Below are 18,000 nucleotides of genomic sequence, written 5' to 3' on the forward strand. Positions count from 1 at the left end.
GCACAGGCTCAGGGGGACCTGGTGGCTGCTTATAAGTACATAAGAGGTGTACATCAGGATCTGGGAGAACGTCTCTTCACCAGAGCACCCCAAGGAAAAACAAGGACCAATGGTCATACGTTCCTTCAAGACCGTTTTAGACTAGACATAACAAAAAATGTCTTTACTGTTCGAGCCCCCAAGACCTGGAATAGACTCCCTCCAGAAATGGTGAAAGCACTGTGGTCTCATTCAAGAAATGCTTGGATGCTTATCTTGATGGGATCCTTTGAACCTAGCTGACTTCCTGCCCCTCGGGCAGGGGGCTGGACTTGATGATCTTCAAGATCCCTTCCAGCCCTAATGTCTATGAAATCTATGAGAGGTCAGGTCACCAAAGGATACTTAGAAAAGGAGAACCGAGTCAGAACCTGCTTTCTCTTTTGCAAATGCCCTGAGGTGGCAGGGGATGAACAGTCTCACCTGGAAAGGAAGAGGAAAAGCTGTTAAATCCCAACTAGATCTCTAATCCTGGGACACAGATGCTGGCAGTCAGCCCAAGGAAAAAAAGTGGGTTGACTTGGGGAAGAATGTGAAGTAGGAGGCAGAAAAATTAAGAGGTTAGGCAGTAAGATTTGTTCCTAAAGTTAGCTGGTGGCTGAGAGGCCCAAGGCCAGAAAAAACAAATCAGGAGTGACACAAAAGATCCCTGGGACTACTGAAAAGTGCCTCAACACAGTGCCTCATTTGAGGAAATCTCTGGTAAGGCCCAGACAAAAAGGTACCACCTGTTAGGATTAAAGGAAGAGTATTGCCATCCATCTCCACAGGGGTTATCAATGGACTAGGAGCCAGGGACACAGCTCTGAATGGAATCAATGGGTACAAGTCAAACAAATCTGAAGACAATGTCAGAGGAGGCAAGGAAAGTACTGGAGGCAGTACTATGTACACTGTCAACTCACAAGGACACTGAAAAGTGTCAGGTCTTGGGTGAACACTGAATCTCTCAAACAGGTTAGAATGACTAAAGGAGGTTATGGCTCCCCATATATGCATGGAAGTGCTGGAACCAAAGTTGTACTGGAGGAATGGAAAAGCAGCTGAGAAGTGTCTCAGGTTCTTGGTTCCTGTTCTGTGCACTAGTAGAGTAATCTCCATGGAAGCCAGTCCCAGGGCCTTGGTGTGACGACATTGCTGAGCTTTCATTGTACGCTAGGCTGTGAACCTCAGAAGGTCAAGATGAGGAAGTGTGCCATTTAACCGAACTCAAGATGGAAACCTCCACCACAGGAACCAGCCCTGGTTCTGTGCTCTACCAAGGCCTTCTCCAGGACTTGAGGCTACAAACAAGAAAGGCTCAGCAACCAATGCAATCCAGAATTCCAGGATCAGAAATCAGTCCCTTGGAGACACATTTGGAGTTTGTCACACTTTTGACCAGGAGACAAAAGATTTGTAAATAAAGCATTTCATAGAAACGTAAGACATTGATAGGCAATACAGGCACTTCTGATACCCATCAGATGCAGATCCAGTACTATCATATGAGGAACACAGCTCCTTTGGTCATTGTAACCTGTTTGATCTTGGCAAACACACAATGAGAATGGAAAAGCATTTGAAAGATAATATTTAATGCTGAAACTTGATGATTTATATTTTCAGTAAGCATTACATTGCATTGAAATCTAGCTGTTCATTTCTCTGAGCTACCTTTTCAGGATAACTACAAACTCTCAAAAAGTAGTTGGCAGAATTTTTATCTAAGTAAATGTTCATGTTGGTATACATTGGACAAAGTTTGAGAACAGCCTCAAATTCATAGTTCAGAAATTACAAAAAGAAAAAGGAATCTTCCATACAAAATATGGCTGTCTCACTTGCCCTTTCAAATTCTGAATACAACATGTAAGCTGCAGAATGGTTAAGTAGGGTCTCTATTTTAAGATTAATAAATGTTTAATTAAATATTCCAGGAAGCCTGTATTTTTCTTGAAAATTTTTTTTTCATCTCAGATAATTTTCTTGGACTACAAAGCACATTTTCAGCTCCTGCTTTACACTTTTTAACTATACACTGCTCTGATAACTGTCATGTATCAACCAAATGTCCCAGACAACAGGATCTCAAATCAGTTTTTAAAAAAAACATGGAAGAGTCCTGGAGACTTCAGTGTCATGCTTTTTTAAAGTAAAAAGGGGGAGGGAGACATCAGTGCTGGAACATAGCAGAAGGGGAGGGGCTAAAGGCAAACTTAGAAGGGAACTGGCCTCTTTGTTCATTAATACAACTCAGTAAATACTGGTCACCAATTCATTCTTTTTTTCCAAACACTTATCTGTATTTCTTACAAGGTAGGACTAAGCCTTGTGCGAACACCAAGAGTAGCTTGCTAGAAGAGTAAAATAAATAAATAATAAAAATAAAAGCTTCACCTATTTTAAATGGTTCTTGCCAAAAAATATCTTGTCCTGATCCCAGAATCCAGCTGTTCCTCCTCTTATCAAATATACTTTTGAATACACTAGTTATTACAGATCCCTCTTTGGTCCCTGTCAGGTCCTGGCAGAAGGATTTCCAAAGCCAATCAAGACTTACTTGTTCAATTTGTCACATGAACATTCCAACTTTCTCAAAATGTATAAATACATTTAAAACAAAATGAAATTTCAAAGATCATTATGCTTCTCACTAAATAATCACAGGTGAAAAGTCTTACATGTCTGTTTTCTCTTTGTCTCCAAGCAGCTAGCTCTTTAGAAGCCAGTTCTTCTGGGCTCATTCTTATGAGATGATCAGGGGTAACCTCTCCTTTCAGTACTCTCTTAAATAATATCTGTGAAAAAAGGTCAACTACTGCTTAAAAACAAAATTAGTTCCTAATAACAATCCAATAATTAGTGAACTAAGGCAACTAGAATTATGAAACACACTTTGGGAATACGTTCTCCACATAAAACCTGTATTGTGCATATATTAAAAAAATTAAATGTATGCACATAAACATAAACACACAAACTGGGTATACAAATTGTTATAGCAATTCCATACCTCAAAAACCATAACTAGAGAAAACTCAAAAAGAACAGGAGAAAAACTGAATTAAGTCATCCTAAATAATGTAACTGAAAATAATCCACATTTAACATTTAAGGAGAAAATGAGCTAACGGTTAATGCAGCACAGATTCTGGTATATTGAAAATCTTTAAAAAGTAAGACTATATCAAAATCCCTACACCCTCAGTGGAAGATGGCTGGATAGAAAAGTATACTCTGCTTTCATATCAATTTAACTAAAAATAAAAAAAATAGTTAGACATGTCAGCTTCTAAGGCAGTAGCTTGAAATGGGCAGGAGACACCAGCTTATTTCTACTCCAGAGGAAGCAATTAGGTTTTCTGTACAACCAACTAGACAGTAACCTCCGATGATAATCATAACTACCCAAATCACTAGCATAGAACTTTCAGTGATTTATTTCCCCCCAAAAGCAGGTAACTACTACAGGGGAGGTTTGAAAATGAGAAATTCTGTTCAGAGGGAAGGATGAAGTTTTAGGTATGAGTAAATTAAAAAGCTAAACTTGAGGACCATGAATATGCTGGTGAAGTGGTGGGCTGCAGGAATGCAAGGAATGATGGAGTGGCACCACAAAAAGAAGTTATATTACTGTTACAGTGGCCAATCAGAGAACTGATAATTCAGAAATGAATGAAGTAAGTGTGAAATGACAGGGCAAGCTCTTAGAGAAAACCAAATCTAATAAAGGTGCAAGGTTGAACTGAAGGGAGAAAGCAATGACTGGTAGTAAAGAAAAACAGTGAAAGAAAAGAAGCCGACCACAGGAGGCTGGACAACACAAAGAAGGTAAAGAGGACAAGGAACAGAGAGAAATGGCACTGGAGACAAATGTAATAGCTATAAAAGGACAAGAGGTATGAACATCAGGTCAGGTGTTAAAAGGAAGAATAAAATAGTTTAGAAAGAATAAGAAAAAGGAAAAGAGAGTAGAGGTGAAGCTGCACAAGAAAAAAATAAGAATTATTATATAGAAAATACACACAAAAATATATACCCCTTAATTTCTATGACCAATTACTAATTAGCTACACTAATTTCTTTTACATATAAAAAACTACAGATGAAAAGTACATACGTTATTTTTAGGATCTTTTAGGTTGAACATCAAACTTCTGTACTTGTTCTTATACTTAGAATCGGTATCTCGAAAAAAGGAAAACAGTTCTTTTTCAATCCTTATGGCAACTTTTGCTGCTCTTTCCTCAGTAATCTTCAAACTAGAGTCTGAAAGTCTGAAAAATGTATTGAATATGTTTAAGTAAATATTTACACACACACAAGCACACATCAACAAAACTATATAGTTCATTTAGTAACACATCTATACCTTTTCATCAGAATTTCTTTCAGAGACTGTCTGACACTTTGTCGTATCTGATCAGCAGAAGGTTTGGAAGCTGGAACAGATGGTACATTTATATTACTAGGCATCCCTCCTTTCTCAGTTTTCTTTTTCTTGACTTCTTGTTTCTCATGAACACCTAGAACAAAATATATGGAAGAATACAAGTTTAAAATATGTTTTTACAATAGCCTGAATTTGATTTTTTTTAAGGTAAACAATTTTAATACAAACAAACAAGCAAACAAACAAAAAGGGTGATCTGGAACAAGAAAAATCAATTTTATTTTTTAAGAATTAATTCTTAACAATTTTATTAACAAAAATAAATAAAAATTGAGGAAAAGAGGATTTTTTTAAACAACAAAATTCAGATCTTATCTCTCTGAACACTAACTGCATGATGAAAAGCAAGTTCTTTAGATCTTTAAAATAATAACTTGAGATATTTAAAATAATCACTAATTCTGTGAAGGTATGAAAATATTATGACCATCAAGCAGTAAAAAAGCAGTGAGGTCCCCCCTGACTTTTGGGTATTCGTTCCAGATAGGAGTAAGCTTTGACTCCCATCTTTCTCAGGTAAATAACACCACCAATAAGTCACTAGTGAATATCCTTGAGACCAAAAGAGAGTGGTCCCTCTGTATAGTAAAACATAGGTAACATTGTAAGCAAACCTTATTTATATGCTTAATCCTACATAAGTAATCTGCATCCTGACAGACATGAGCCAGTCCCCCAGCAGAGTGATAATTAAATGACTGCTGGGTTCCCATCTTGAATTTGAGCTTGAAAATGCATATGCTATTTTCTAAAGTCCACGATGGGATTCTATCTGCCCTTTCTGCCTTGGAAAATTGTTGCTGCCGAAGCTGTGGAGAAGGAAGTTGTAAGGAACTTTCTCTATAGTTCTCAGCCAGCAGAAACTTGACCACTTCTCAGAGCAAGTTATTGTGAAGAGAATCCCCCAAAAAAGGGAGGAGGAAGAGGACTTTGGCTGAAAGCAGGTATATGAACTAGCTTCATGTTCAGTACCAAGCAGTCTGGGCAAAAACAGGCTATACAGTACCAAAAAAAAAAAGTGACAACTACAGCTCACAGCTCTTGATCATACTGTCAAAAACTCTGCTTTGAGGCCAAGGTCTGACGAACAGCCAGTTAGGATCCAGAAAAATGTTTATGTTTGTGAAGCTTATGATGCCTTCTTGGCAGAAATTCTGGGCAGGAGACACTCGTAGTCATAGGCATGTACACGGATGATCACTCAAAGTAGCAACAACATTTGTAAGTAGGGTCAGTTAAGATTTTAGGTGCACAGAATTAGAGAAGGACAAAAGTTATTTCCTACAGCAATCACTAAACACATATGAATAGCTTTTATTATATTGTAGAACTGTACAGAGCAGAGTCTCAAACCTTTGACTCATACGGCGATAACGTAATAGAGACTGCTTTTGTGTCTACTTTTCCCTTTCTTTTGAAGACTACCTCTTCTATTCGTAACCACAAAACCTTTACACAGTATCTACAATAATTGTGCGTGAAAATATTTTTAAAAATTCTCACACATTTTTGCTGCTAATGTTGCTGCTAAGCAACATTAAAAGGATAATAAAACAAATGATGCAGCGCCAAGTGAACAACCAGTTCTCTGTGAACCATGGACCACTTGAGAAATGCTTAAAAACAACTTTCCTAGCTCACTATATAGACACATGATTCCTACCTGCTCTTTTAAGCATTTCTCAAAGTCTTATTACCTGTCTTTGTGGACTTTTCACTTGAGGAAGAAGCACTAGGAGAATCTTTGTTTATTTTTTCATTTTTTTCTTCAGAGGATCGACGAGGAAGCATAATAGTCTGTGCTACTTTACGAATAGTAGTTTGTTGCCCTTTTTTAACATCAGAATCTCTGCATTCTGATGTAATCTTCCCATCTCCAGACTCCTGAAACAAAAACATATTAACCTGGTAACAAATGTGACAACGAACCACACAACTGCTGCAAACTTCCCCAAAACTTATTTTAAAAACAAAAAATGTCACATAATGCATGTCTAGAATTCAGATAACATAAAACACGCCTTTACAAAGTAATTGAAAAGATGTCATAATTCACTATCAAACACTATTCAACAATTAATTTTAAAATGCGGATATTTAGTAGGACTGTGCGAAGTGGACCATATTCAATTTGGATTTGGCCCAATTCAGGGGACAGTGATTCGATTCATTGATTCAGATCACTGTCCTGATTCGATCTGGCCAAATCCAAAGATTTGATGCCGATTCAGAGAATCAGTGATTCGGCCATAGACACAGCTTTAAATGTTTTTTCTACATACTTTGAAGGATCAGGCATGGCTTGTGAACGCTGAGATGGTGGGGCAGATGTAGTGTCCCACAGAAGCATGGGGGAGCTCCCTGCGTGCTTGGCAGTGGACCCAGAAGTGGACCGGAAGTACTTCTGGTACACTTCCAGGTCCGCTGCCAAGCACGAGGTGAGATCCCTTTCTTCCCTGTCTGGCTCAGCAATCGGCTACAGGGGGACCCCAGGTGCCCCCCCAGACCCAAGAGACACCAGTTGCCAAGCCAGGGGGGAGGGACTTCTGCGCGGTCCGCAGCAGCCAGAAGTGGACCAAAATCTGGCCCACTTCCAGGTCTGCTGCCGAGTGTACTGGGGACCCCCCCGTCATGCTCCCGTGGGATACTCCATCTGTCCCACCATCTCAGCATTCATGAGCCGCCTGGTATACCTTGAGGTATGTAGAAAAAACATTTAAAGGTGTGTCTACGTCCAAATCATCGAATCTCTCCAAATCAATTCGGAGGGTTCCAATTCAATTCAGAGAGATTAAGGGGTCTCCTGATTCGATTCAGATTCGGAGATTCGGTTGCTGAATCTCCACTGAATTGAATCAGCGACCGAAGCTTTGCACAGCCTTAGTATTTAGTCCTGTCAAAATCAAGAGACCCCCACTGATTTCAGTTATATCCCTATCCTCTGCCTACTCTGCTCAAAATGGTTGGAGTGTTAACCAATAAAGGTCCAAACAACTTAAAGAATCTTTTAAATTCTTCTACTCATTGAATGAAGCCAGACTGTTTACATAATTTGTGGATTAAAAAAAAGATGAAAACTTGCGCATATGAAGAACACAAAAATAAAACAGCTGCAAAAAACAGTACTATGCTGCAACTTTCTCCTCCTGTAATAAGGTAGCTGGTTCTTCATCTAAAAGCTGCTAAGGTTTCGATTATTCTGGATAAGTCTAAAAGATACAGTAAAACTTATATAACCACATTTATAAAGATGCTTGGTTAAGTTTTTTTTAAAGGTTTTCTGGGTCTGTAGACAGTTTGTGCAGTTTTTTTAAGCATGGGCATGCATGTATGTTATACGGTAAGAGACAGCATTTTTGTAATACTTACCTCAAAATATTTTGTATTTGAAATGTAAGCATTAATATACATAATAACATTTCAAATAATGAAAAATTAATTAAGAGAGGCTTAACAATTCTTAAGTAACCCATACCCGTCTAAAAATTTTGACTTTGTGCTTCACTGTGTCATCCATCTGCTTAGATTTTTCATTTGCTGAAGTTGGATTACAAGGAAAGGTTTGCTTTGACATCCCAGGCTTCTCAGATTCTATCATTCTATCTTCTCTTCCAGTTTCAAATTTCATTTGACTGTCCATCATATTTTGATCAAAAGAATCATGTTTTTTGTCTTCTTCAGCACAACATTTAATACACACATATTCTTTATCTTCATCTCCCATTTGTTGCGCTTGGGAAAGACTCAACCCAACACAATCACCATGAAACCAGTCATCACACCTACCACAGCCTACCATGAACCTGAAAACAAAATAAAAAAGTAATCAATGCATAATCTTCAAAAGAATTTACATCAAATTCAACATAACAAGGCCTACTTATTTTAAATTCTTAAATAGATTGTTTGTTCTTACCTGACAAATGATTTTCTTTGAAGCTTTACATCCATTACTCCAGCCTTACGACATGGTAAAAATTGTCAATGTGAAAATGAATTCAGCCCACAAAACCCCAAGAGGATATCAGAACCTCAGTGTGAATTTCTATACTTCTGTACCAACTACACTGCAATTTAATGCAGGTTAGAGAAAAACACAGGAAAGTAAAAGAAAGCTCTCAAGACTGGTAAATGTAAAATTTGAAAGATATGTTGTTTCATGATACATATCTGAAGCCATTATAAATGTAAAAGAATCTCATCTCAAAGTAGCTAGAGCACATGGCTATTACCTCACTGAAAAGTTAAACTGCTCTATTCTGTTGTAATTGTAAAGGGCAGGAATGTTGCTTTACATTGCAGTGTCTGGATGATTTAGCCTACATGGTATTTACTCCCTCCATATTACTAAAGTTTATACTTTGTCCAAAAAAAATCAGTTGAGATTAGAGAACACTTTTCAATCCTTAAACTGCTTAAACCATCTATGTTGATCCTTTCATAGAGCCACTTTCAGCATTCTGTACTGAACGTAATTTGAGTTAAATCTAACAATATCCATTCTGGAATGTTGGGAAGGACTATGGGCCTTAACAAAATAGTGATTTTGCATATTATTTTACTGTTGTGAACTGTTAATTTCTTCTATTCTCTACCCATTAGGTTCAATTCTCTACTGAACCATTTTTGAAGAATATCAGAAGCAGTCTTTCCTTAGGCTACAGAGAATTAGTAGCATACATAAATTCTTCTGGAAATAGTATTTTTCAGTGGTACATTTTTTTTTTTTTTTATAATCTATTGCCTTAAGACAGAAAACAGAATGTCTACTTGAAAACCTGCATTCAACTGAGATGAAACTTCACAATTTGTACATTACCTTACTTATGCTATCTTCTTCCCCTTCTTAGAATGTTCTCATTTTTAAAAACTCTGGCAAACAAATATGAGACTAAGTTTTGTTGAATGAAACAGAGTGCTTGCAAAAAAATCCTCAAAAGAGCTAGACTTGCTAATGCTGAGGACCTTGATTAGTGGATTCATACTCATTAAATTAACTATACAGAAGAAAAAAAACAATTTAAAAGTAGAACAATGCAATTTTGATTACAAGCTCAAACATTTTTGCCAAGTACCACAGAAACAATTTAAATATAGTAATTTGCAAGCCCCAATTTGATCTAATAAGATAGATGCAGGACTAGAATCCTGTAGATCCCTTTTGTGAGATCCTAAAGGACCAGATTCTTGACTTGCCTACCTACCTTCCTCTCACAATTGTGATGCCAAAACTATACCCCAACTTACTCATTTGCCCAAATATTTCTATCATAGCATGCTTATTATTTGGAAAATGTCTATTTTCCTCACTCGCTAGGGAAACTGAAGATAAACATTCCAGCAGGCTCTGAGCCATCAATGCAAAAAACTACAGGAACCTCAAAAGGACAAAATAGGATATAGGAAAAATCATATCCAGTAACTTCAGAGAAGTCACTTCCAACTGGCCCATTTCTCTCGCAGAGAGACTTTGATATATGATTACTTTCCTGTCTCAAGCAAACCAATCAATTGCATCAGAAATCTGCAATTTTAATGGATTTGATCATGAGTTAAACACTTTTTTGTCTCTCATTCATACTGACAAATGAAATTTGTATGTGCAGTTCCACTGATAAAGCTACAAACTCTTTTCAACTTTTCTTAAATGGTTCTTTTCACAGATCCACAGTCCATCAAAATAGACAGATGAAGAGAAAGCTAGTCAGGTATGGGAGTATTAATATTTCAATTCCACCCAAATGTTCATGGATGCATCAAGACAAAAGAGAGATTGAAGGGTATGTAAGACCCTGAAAATAAGTATCATGAACTCAAGATAATGGGGCAAGCACCTGCTAGAAGTATAAAGTACAAATACCTGTTTCATAATCGTAATGATCTACAGGTGGTAGTTCTATTTACAACTCCTCTCCTGGCACAGTAATCGTGATCATGTTTTGGGACACCAGAACTGAATTAAACTGGATAGTAAAACACCTTTTATTAACATACAAACAGAAACATAATATTTCTATTACAGCTGAAATGCAAAGCAAACAGCCAAATTTTAATCTTCTGCATACTTAAAACAAAGGCTATTTTTACACCCATTTTTGATGCATGATGATATTCATTAATGGGAGCCAACTAAATGGTTGCTAAGTTTCCTGGTAGGGGGAGAAAGAAAAAAGGAGGATAAAAACCAACGAGGCATTTGAACAACTTTCTAAAAGGGTACAGATTAAGCTGATCAAGAGTAGACAGAGAAACTCTTCGTATTTGGATAGTACTGGCTCCTGCATGATCAACATTTCTCCCTTCCTATAAGAAATGGGAAGTGCTCAAACGTGCATGGTGCTAAGCATCTCAACTCTGGAGTTAAATCTCAGTGCTCTGCAGAGCCAGGCCCTAAATGCCCATTTATCCTCAAATCCTGAAACAGTGGCAGTAAAGCTGGGTGGAAGGTTAACAATACCTGTTGTCAGACCTATGAATACTGAGGAAGCTGCTAATCAGAAAGACTTTTCTACACAATGATACCAGAAATACAACCTGAACAACCTGAAGTCTATATGGAACATTTGAGGTTTCGAGTGATTCTAACCAGGATAGTTTACAACCAGGAAGCACAGTAAAACTAGTTTTTCCAAGATAAATAGACTGTCTATGACCCAATATTCCAAGTATGTGATTTTTGGAGGAAAATCATGCTTCTAGCTCTAGTTTCTTAAATTTTAAATATGGCTATAATGAATTCTATCCAGATGCAGAGCATACAGAATACTTAGCTAAGGATGAATATATCTTAAAATAAGATGCCCCACACCTGTAGCAAACATGATTTCACTCTAAATGGCCTTGGATGAACTATGAATTCCACAACAGTAACTTTTGTTTATAGGCCCAGCTTTTTCATTTTCATTTACGTTTGCAATAGAACAAGATAAATTGAGCCTACAACAGGAAGTACCATGACCCTAGTGAAGTTTTTTATCAATAGTAGCAATAAATGGAAGTGGTAATGTAATGTAGACAGGTATCAGATGTCTAGTTACAACTGTCTTGTCTAATCTTAAATCTCTAACCAATGATGGTGGATGCCAGGGAGGGTAAAGAGCAGGGACTAAACCACTCTAGATATATCCTGTTCGCATGCACTCCTCTAAAGCATTCACTTCTGCCACTGTCAGAGACAGGATACACAGTTAGATGGCCATTGCTCTGAGCCAAGATGGCACATCTTATGTTCTTAATTCAAAGAAAAAAAATAAAAAATGCTAGTAAAAATATTTGCACTTTGCCTACCTAGAATTTTCATGATTTTTACCAGTGACGCTGTATTAATGGTAAATTATAGATCTCTATTGTCTGGCATACGGAGTAATATTTGTTGATCATTTAACATTTTTTGGTTTGTTGCTGCTAGTCCTCCCCCCACCCATTTTTAATTAAAAAATAGAAAATTCAACTCTGGTAACTACAAAATTATTTCTTAAATGATGACATGGGTGGAAGGAGAAGAAAGAGCAAAGGACCCTATTTGGGAATTAGAAACAGAAATGATTTGATTTTCAGTAGAACTTTTTTTATAATATATCCAACGCTTCAGATGTTCCTCATCTTCAAACAGGTATAGGTTAGAGGAGATATAGTTTGATAACAGTGAAGAAAGGTAATGCTCAGAATTAAAAAGGAGGGGATCAAGGAAGATTGTGGCATGGCTCGTAAGATTATGGATGTCTTCTTGCACAGCTGTCACAGTCCTGTGATTGAAGAGGTTCTGATATCCTGGACTATTAACACCAAAATGTTTACTGTAGATTGTTTCATAATTTGAAGAACTTGATTTTACCCATGTTGTAAGGCTGGATTGGAAGATGTAAAGCTGAAAGAGAAAGAAAACCATGTTTCAAAATATTAATTATACCAACACAACATAGGTGGTTAAACTGCTCAGTATTTTAACATAAAAATTCAGTTATCTACAAGAATCATCATAGAACTGTTAACAGTTGATATTATATAGTAATTATGCATTTCTCTGAAAGACTTTCTACAGGTCAAATGGAATTTTGAGTGCAAAGAAAAGTCATCTTTCCTGCTTACTTCCCCACACCAGGATGATGCAACAATTTAAAGCAATGAAAATCTTCAAAATTACTTTATGATTAGCATTTTTTTTTAATCTCTTGGCATACACATTCATTTATGGAAAGAACAATTTTATGTATAGTTGATTCATCTTCAAAATGAATGTCCATGTTGCATCTTTTTTATTTTTAATCATAACAGACAGAATGTATGCAAACTGAAGCAGATTGCTGGTTGGCTGTCAATTATTAGGAAATGAATCTGAAAATAATGCATCAGCAAATCAACATTTTTCCCTTATAAATACCATATTATTTTAAAGGCTATACATATGAATAAAGCAAAAGACATAAGCTGAGCTCTATAAATTCGTCAGATCAAACATCCATAACGACCATTACAATCACAATTTGATAGGACTGAGGAATTCAGTTAGTACATTCTCACAACTTTGAAGTAGCTGCTTATTGTATTTGCTCTATACAGTAAAGTGAGATAACTGGGCAGATAACTACGATCATCTTGCAATATTTCATTCCTAATTTTTTTCAGTTGCATACAGAGGCCCAAAACCTGCAAAAACTCATACATGGGAAAAGCCACTGTTCATGCACATAAAACTAAAGCAATATGTTAACAGAACTGAGGCCCAGTAAAGACTTACCATCTAATTTTATTTAACTAGACAAATATTAAAACATGGCCTATAATTTAATTAATTACAAAGCAAACATAATTTATTAAACGTAATTCTGCATTATTCCAAAAATAGCAAAATTGTTTATTTACCCTCCATGAATTTATTTTATGAACAACCAACTTAGGACTACACCAGCTCAACTGTGATGCTTCTAAAATGAATTTAACAGTACAGCAAGAGACGCAGGATTAAAAAATGACTAAATTATCCTTAGGTTAATAGATTACAGGTATCTGGAGAATAATCAAAGGTGATGAACCCCAATTTCATCCACCATCTTGCTCCTGTACAGCACTGATTCCCAACCTTTCTTTTCCGCAACCCTGAATTGGCCACCAACAGGAACTCCTGAACCAGTGCCGCAGGGGCTGCTGGGAGCAGAGTGCGGTGGCAGCACCATTGCCCCTTTGTGAGCGGCAGCCCCCACCCCCAAGCCGCGCATGAGTGTACATGTGTGCATGGGCCTTTCGTGACCCTAGTGAGGACCCCCCCCATGACCCTGGTTTGGGTTGCGCCCTGAGGTTGGGAACCAATGTTGTACAGAGATTCATTCACAGAAGTTCTAGAGGGATCTGTGTGTTCCACTAATAAGGAGTTAAACAAGGACCTGATATGAAGTCTGATGAAATCAAACACCAGATTAAATAAACTACTACATCTATTTTCCTTTCACAAAGCACCTTTAAACGACAGGTAATTTGTTTATTGAAAGTCTGGCAGCTGACTTCAGTTTTTGATTTACTGACAACTTAATAATCTTTTAAAAAAAATTAAAGGTATTGCCAATTCCTTTTAGCTGTGACCTCTACCAAAGCAAAAGAACACTGAAAACTAATTTTCTACATTGTTTCAAGTAATTAACCTTGAAGGAAGGCATTTTTATTCTCTCTTAAAAATATGCCTTTTTTATATTACAATAGGCTTTCCAGCAAAACAGGCACTGCACAGAAAATAGCAAAGGCAACAAAGTGTGTGTATCCAGCAACAAAATAGTGTAGTAAAACACAAATTTCAAATGCACAAAGTAATAAAACTGAAAAAACGAACATATTAATTGTAGTCACAATCCTGCAAAAAGAACCCTGAAGGCAAGTTCCACTGACTTCAGTGGTCTGCATCCCTATATTCTAATTTGTAGGATCAACACCTGAAGTGTAAAATGTAACAGCAAAATATGTATTACATATGTCAGAAAAAAGTATTTTTTTCAAGTTCATACTGCCTATATTTTGTAATTCTAGCAATACCATCTTGGCAGTGTCCCCCTTATACTATTTCCTACTAAGTGGGTGCATCTACACATCCATTAATGCACTTTTGCTACTGCACATTAACTTTAGTACCTCTAATAGGAGCTACTACGTAACAGCACATTAGCCTGCACTAATGCGCAGTAGCAAAGGCAAACTTCTTTGTGTGATGCTAATTCTACTGCACATTAGTAAAATAGCAGTTTTTGCTGTGACATGCTAATATGCAGCAGAATATTCTACTGCACATTAAGGTATTTTGTGTAGACGTGCCCACTGTGCATCAGTAAAAAGCAGTATGTGGCAATACAAAACAAAACAAAATTATTACAATGTCCTAGGTTGGTTTCATAAAACTTTGAACATGCCCATACCACTGTGACCCTGCCACCTTGTGATTACGGACTGCAATTTTTAACTATGCTAATCATAACCTATTTGTCAAACATTTTTTCTATGAGTGTAGTTATAGAAGGCTAGTATCTTGTAAAATCTATTAATCTTATGTAATCTAATTATCATTATAACACAACATCTTACTTAAATGTCCTACTTCTCTCAGCTGTGGTTTTGATGAATTTAGGCACAAATCCTGAAGACTTATATTCATGAGTAGCTTCAAAAAGTTTGCAAGACCAGGGCCTTAAATCTTGCTCTTTGTCGTTAGAGGGTCAAAACTTCAACAGCTTAAGAACATCAGAAAGTCCCTCTCAGAGATTTTCCCTTAATGAACTACATAATGAATATGGATGAGTGAATATTATGAATATAGATGTTAGTCAGAATTCATTGGTTAATACACATTGTTTCTCTAATATCATCTAAGCACAAAGTATCTTTAATTTAAAAATTATAAATGATCTATATCAAATCATGAATGCCATTCACGGAGCTATTCAAGAAGAAAAGGCTGCGATGGATCAGCCATGTCAAGAGAATACTGTGAGATTCAAGGATGGCTCTAGAAAAAAGGGTCACACTCTATAGTGGTATCATGACATGCAAAAATTATATGAAATCATTCAACATCAACATAGAAGGCTGTGAGGAGTGTACAGAATCCCATTTGATTTGGAGGGAACATCTGGCACTGGGTGCAGCTCAACATGAAGTAGCTTTGATCCAGAGGACCGAAGCCAAATGAGAAAAAGAAAAGCAGCATGCTGGAAATTTGAACCCCAACTTTGACAACATATGGATATGTGAAACTTTTAACAAGCTGTGCCTCTCTCAAATTGGACTTGCTAGCCACAAACAGATTCATCAGATTTCCGACTAGACCTCTTACATGTACACCGTGATCCAGAGGACTGACAGCCGCCAACTAATGAATGCCATTTTAAAAACATATTTAACTTAAATTACAAACTTAATTTAGTAGGAAAAATCTGAAAATTATTTTTTCTTCTAACTCCATAAATTAACTAGATAGAAAATTCTTGATATTTTATTAATTAAAAACACTATTAGAGAACAGACATATGATCATGAAATTGGAAGTTATAACTATTTACACACAAGAGGTCATGAATAAGTTTGGAGAGTAAATTTTAGTTTCAGTATTCCCAGCTGCTTCTCTCAGAATTTTATTGTTCTTTTAAATTCCTCTTAATTTTTGTAAACATAATTAGTAAAAGGAAGGAAAATCCAAATATAGTTCTGATCCTACAATTTCTGCACACAGATCACTACACCTTCAAAGAACCCCCCAAAACTTGATTCAATGTTCACGTGTACATATAAAATGCAAGATCAGACCTTAGTTGACATAAAAAAATAATCATACATTCAAAGGAAACGAAAATTTACTAGAAACAATTAAGGAACTAATAATTCAAGGTTTTGTTTTCCAATGATATAATGGTTTCTATCAAGATTTTCCTCATACAAAAACAAAACCACAATGCACATTAAATGATGGATTGAAATTTATTAAAGGTCTAGTAAGCCCTCCTCTATTAAAGAAAAGATTGAAAGCAATAATAAGGTACTGCAAAGTCTTCCTTGCGAAGTTTGCCAGATGTCTTTAATATGTTATTAGAGCTTATCTGCCTGTAGGACAGGAATTCAGCCGTGAAGCAAACAGAGGCCAAGCTAATCACAGGTGAAAATTATATTAAAGAACTTTTACCTTTGATGCATATACAAAGAAGAAATCCATAAACAGGATTTCTTCCATGTGGGCATCTAATGCTTCATCTGGCCTTATGCAAACTTTCCTCATCCTATTCTGCACATGCATGGCAGGGGGCACAGACTTGTGGGATCACACACTGGATCTCACCATAGCTTACTGTCAGTGAAGGGGGAGACTTAATACAGAATTAAAGTTGCAAAATCCGACAAATCAGGAAAACCAAAGAGTTATAGCTTCTGATGCATTTCAACTATAACGCACTCCTTAATACACAAGCATACACAAAGAACAACAAATCCAGCTAAAAATTTGGTAGGGGTGAAAGAGGAAATTGGTGAAAATGACTGAATGCATAGCAATGCAACAAAACAAGAACTTCAGTTTCTGAAGAGCATGAGCTTTTATTACTTAGAAAACAAAAGTAACATTGAATTCCTATCAACTGTGTTGCAAAGTTACTGTTCTTAACAAGAATCAATGTAATAAAGCCAATAGGCTGGCTGAAACAATAGCATTATAACCAAATGTTGTCACTGCCCCCATTTCATCAATAATGTAGATCCAAAGCACAATGCCTCAGTTTCACTGTATAGGTATCAGTGTAAGAGAAGACCATGCACAGGAACCGTGAAGAGCTCCTGGTGCCTGGGAGTGGTCAGCAAATTGTACAATACTACATCCAACAAGAAATGAATACTCCCCAGCATGTTCACATGGGCTTCACTTTGCTGCAGTCTTTTGTGGAACATACTCTTAACTAGAGGGAAAGACATCTTCCCCTCCAATCCAACTGTGTTATATACTACATATAAAGTGCTTAATGTACTTGTTTAATATCTTGTTAAATGATAACGTTTGGTCCTAAGAAAAGTGAATTAGCCTCATCATTTCAAACGGTGGCTGATTCGGAAGCCTAATCAACTATTTTAATTAAGTCTACAACTGTTAATATTACATAACCAGTTTAAAAGCAGTTTTGTGAGGGGCTTGACTATAGCCATTACAATGTGACCTTTGCACACATGGAATATGTCCAAGTGAAGAAGACCTCAGCAGTTATTTCTTGACTTATGTGTTTGATCCTGCAAGCTTAGTTGTACATGAATAGCATGATAGCACATTTGCATTTATTGGAAGAAAAATGGTGGTGGTTACCAGTTTGGACTTCAAGCAATATGAAAGTTAGTGAATAGAATGGACATTTTTTTGCAACTTCAATTCTAGATATAAATCTTCTCCATACCAAACTTGTTAGTTGTGTATTAAAAAACTATTGCTCACATTATTCCTCTAATTCAAGGTTCCACTTAATTTTATTTCTGTATATTTATCTTTGTATTAACATTCTCTCTCAGTATTTTCCTTC

General features: G+C 36.5%; 1 protein-coding gene across 5 annotated transcripts in view; it reads right to left on the reverse strand.

The window, feature by feature from the left end:
* PHF3 (PHD finger protein 3) overlaps positions 1-18,000 on the reverse strand; it is a 92,275-nt gene that overhangs the window by 32,582 nt on the left and 41,693 nt on the right. For all 5 annotated transcript variants that reach the window (XM_019520510.1, XM_019520509.1, XM_019520513.1 and 2 more), the window contains 5 exons: positions 7,950-8,277; positions 6,172-6,358; positions 4,394-4,547; positions 4,142-4,298; positions 2,703-2,819 (listed from right to left, as the gene is read on the reverse strand). In XM_019520510.1, the coding sequence (XP_019376055.1) occupies positions 2,703-2,819; positions 4,142-4,298; positions 4,394-4,547; positions 6,172-6,358; positions 7,950-8,277 (943 nt within the window). The remainder of the gene's footprint in view (positions 1-2,702; positions 2,820-4,141; positions 4,299-4,393; positions 4,548-6,171; positions 6,359-7,949; positions 8,278-18,000) is intronic.

Source organism: Gavialis gangeticus, unplaced genomic scaffold (genome assembly GCF_001723915.1).
Source record: "Gavialis gangeticus isolate Ggan-Ray unplaced genomic scaffold, GavGan_comp1, whole genome shotgun sequence".
NCBI classification, from domain to species: Eukaryota; Metazoa; Chordata; order Crocodylia; family Gavialidae; genus Gavialis; species Gavialis gangeticus.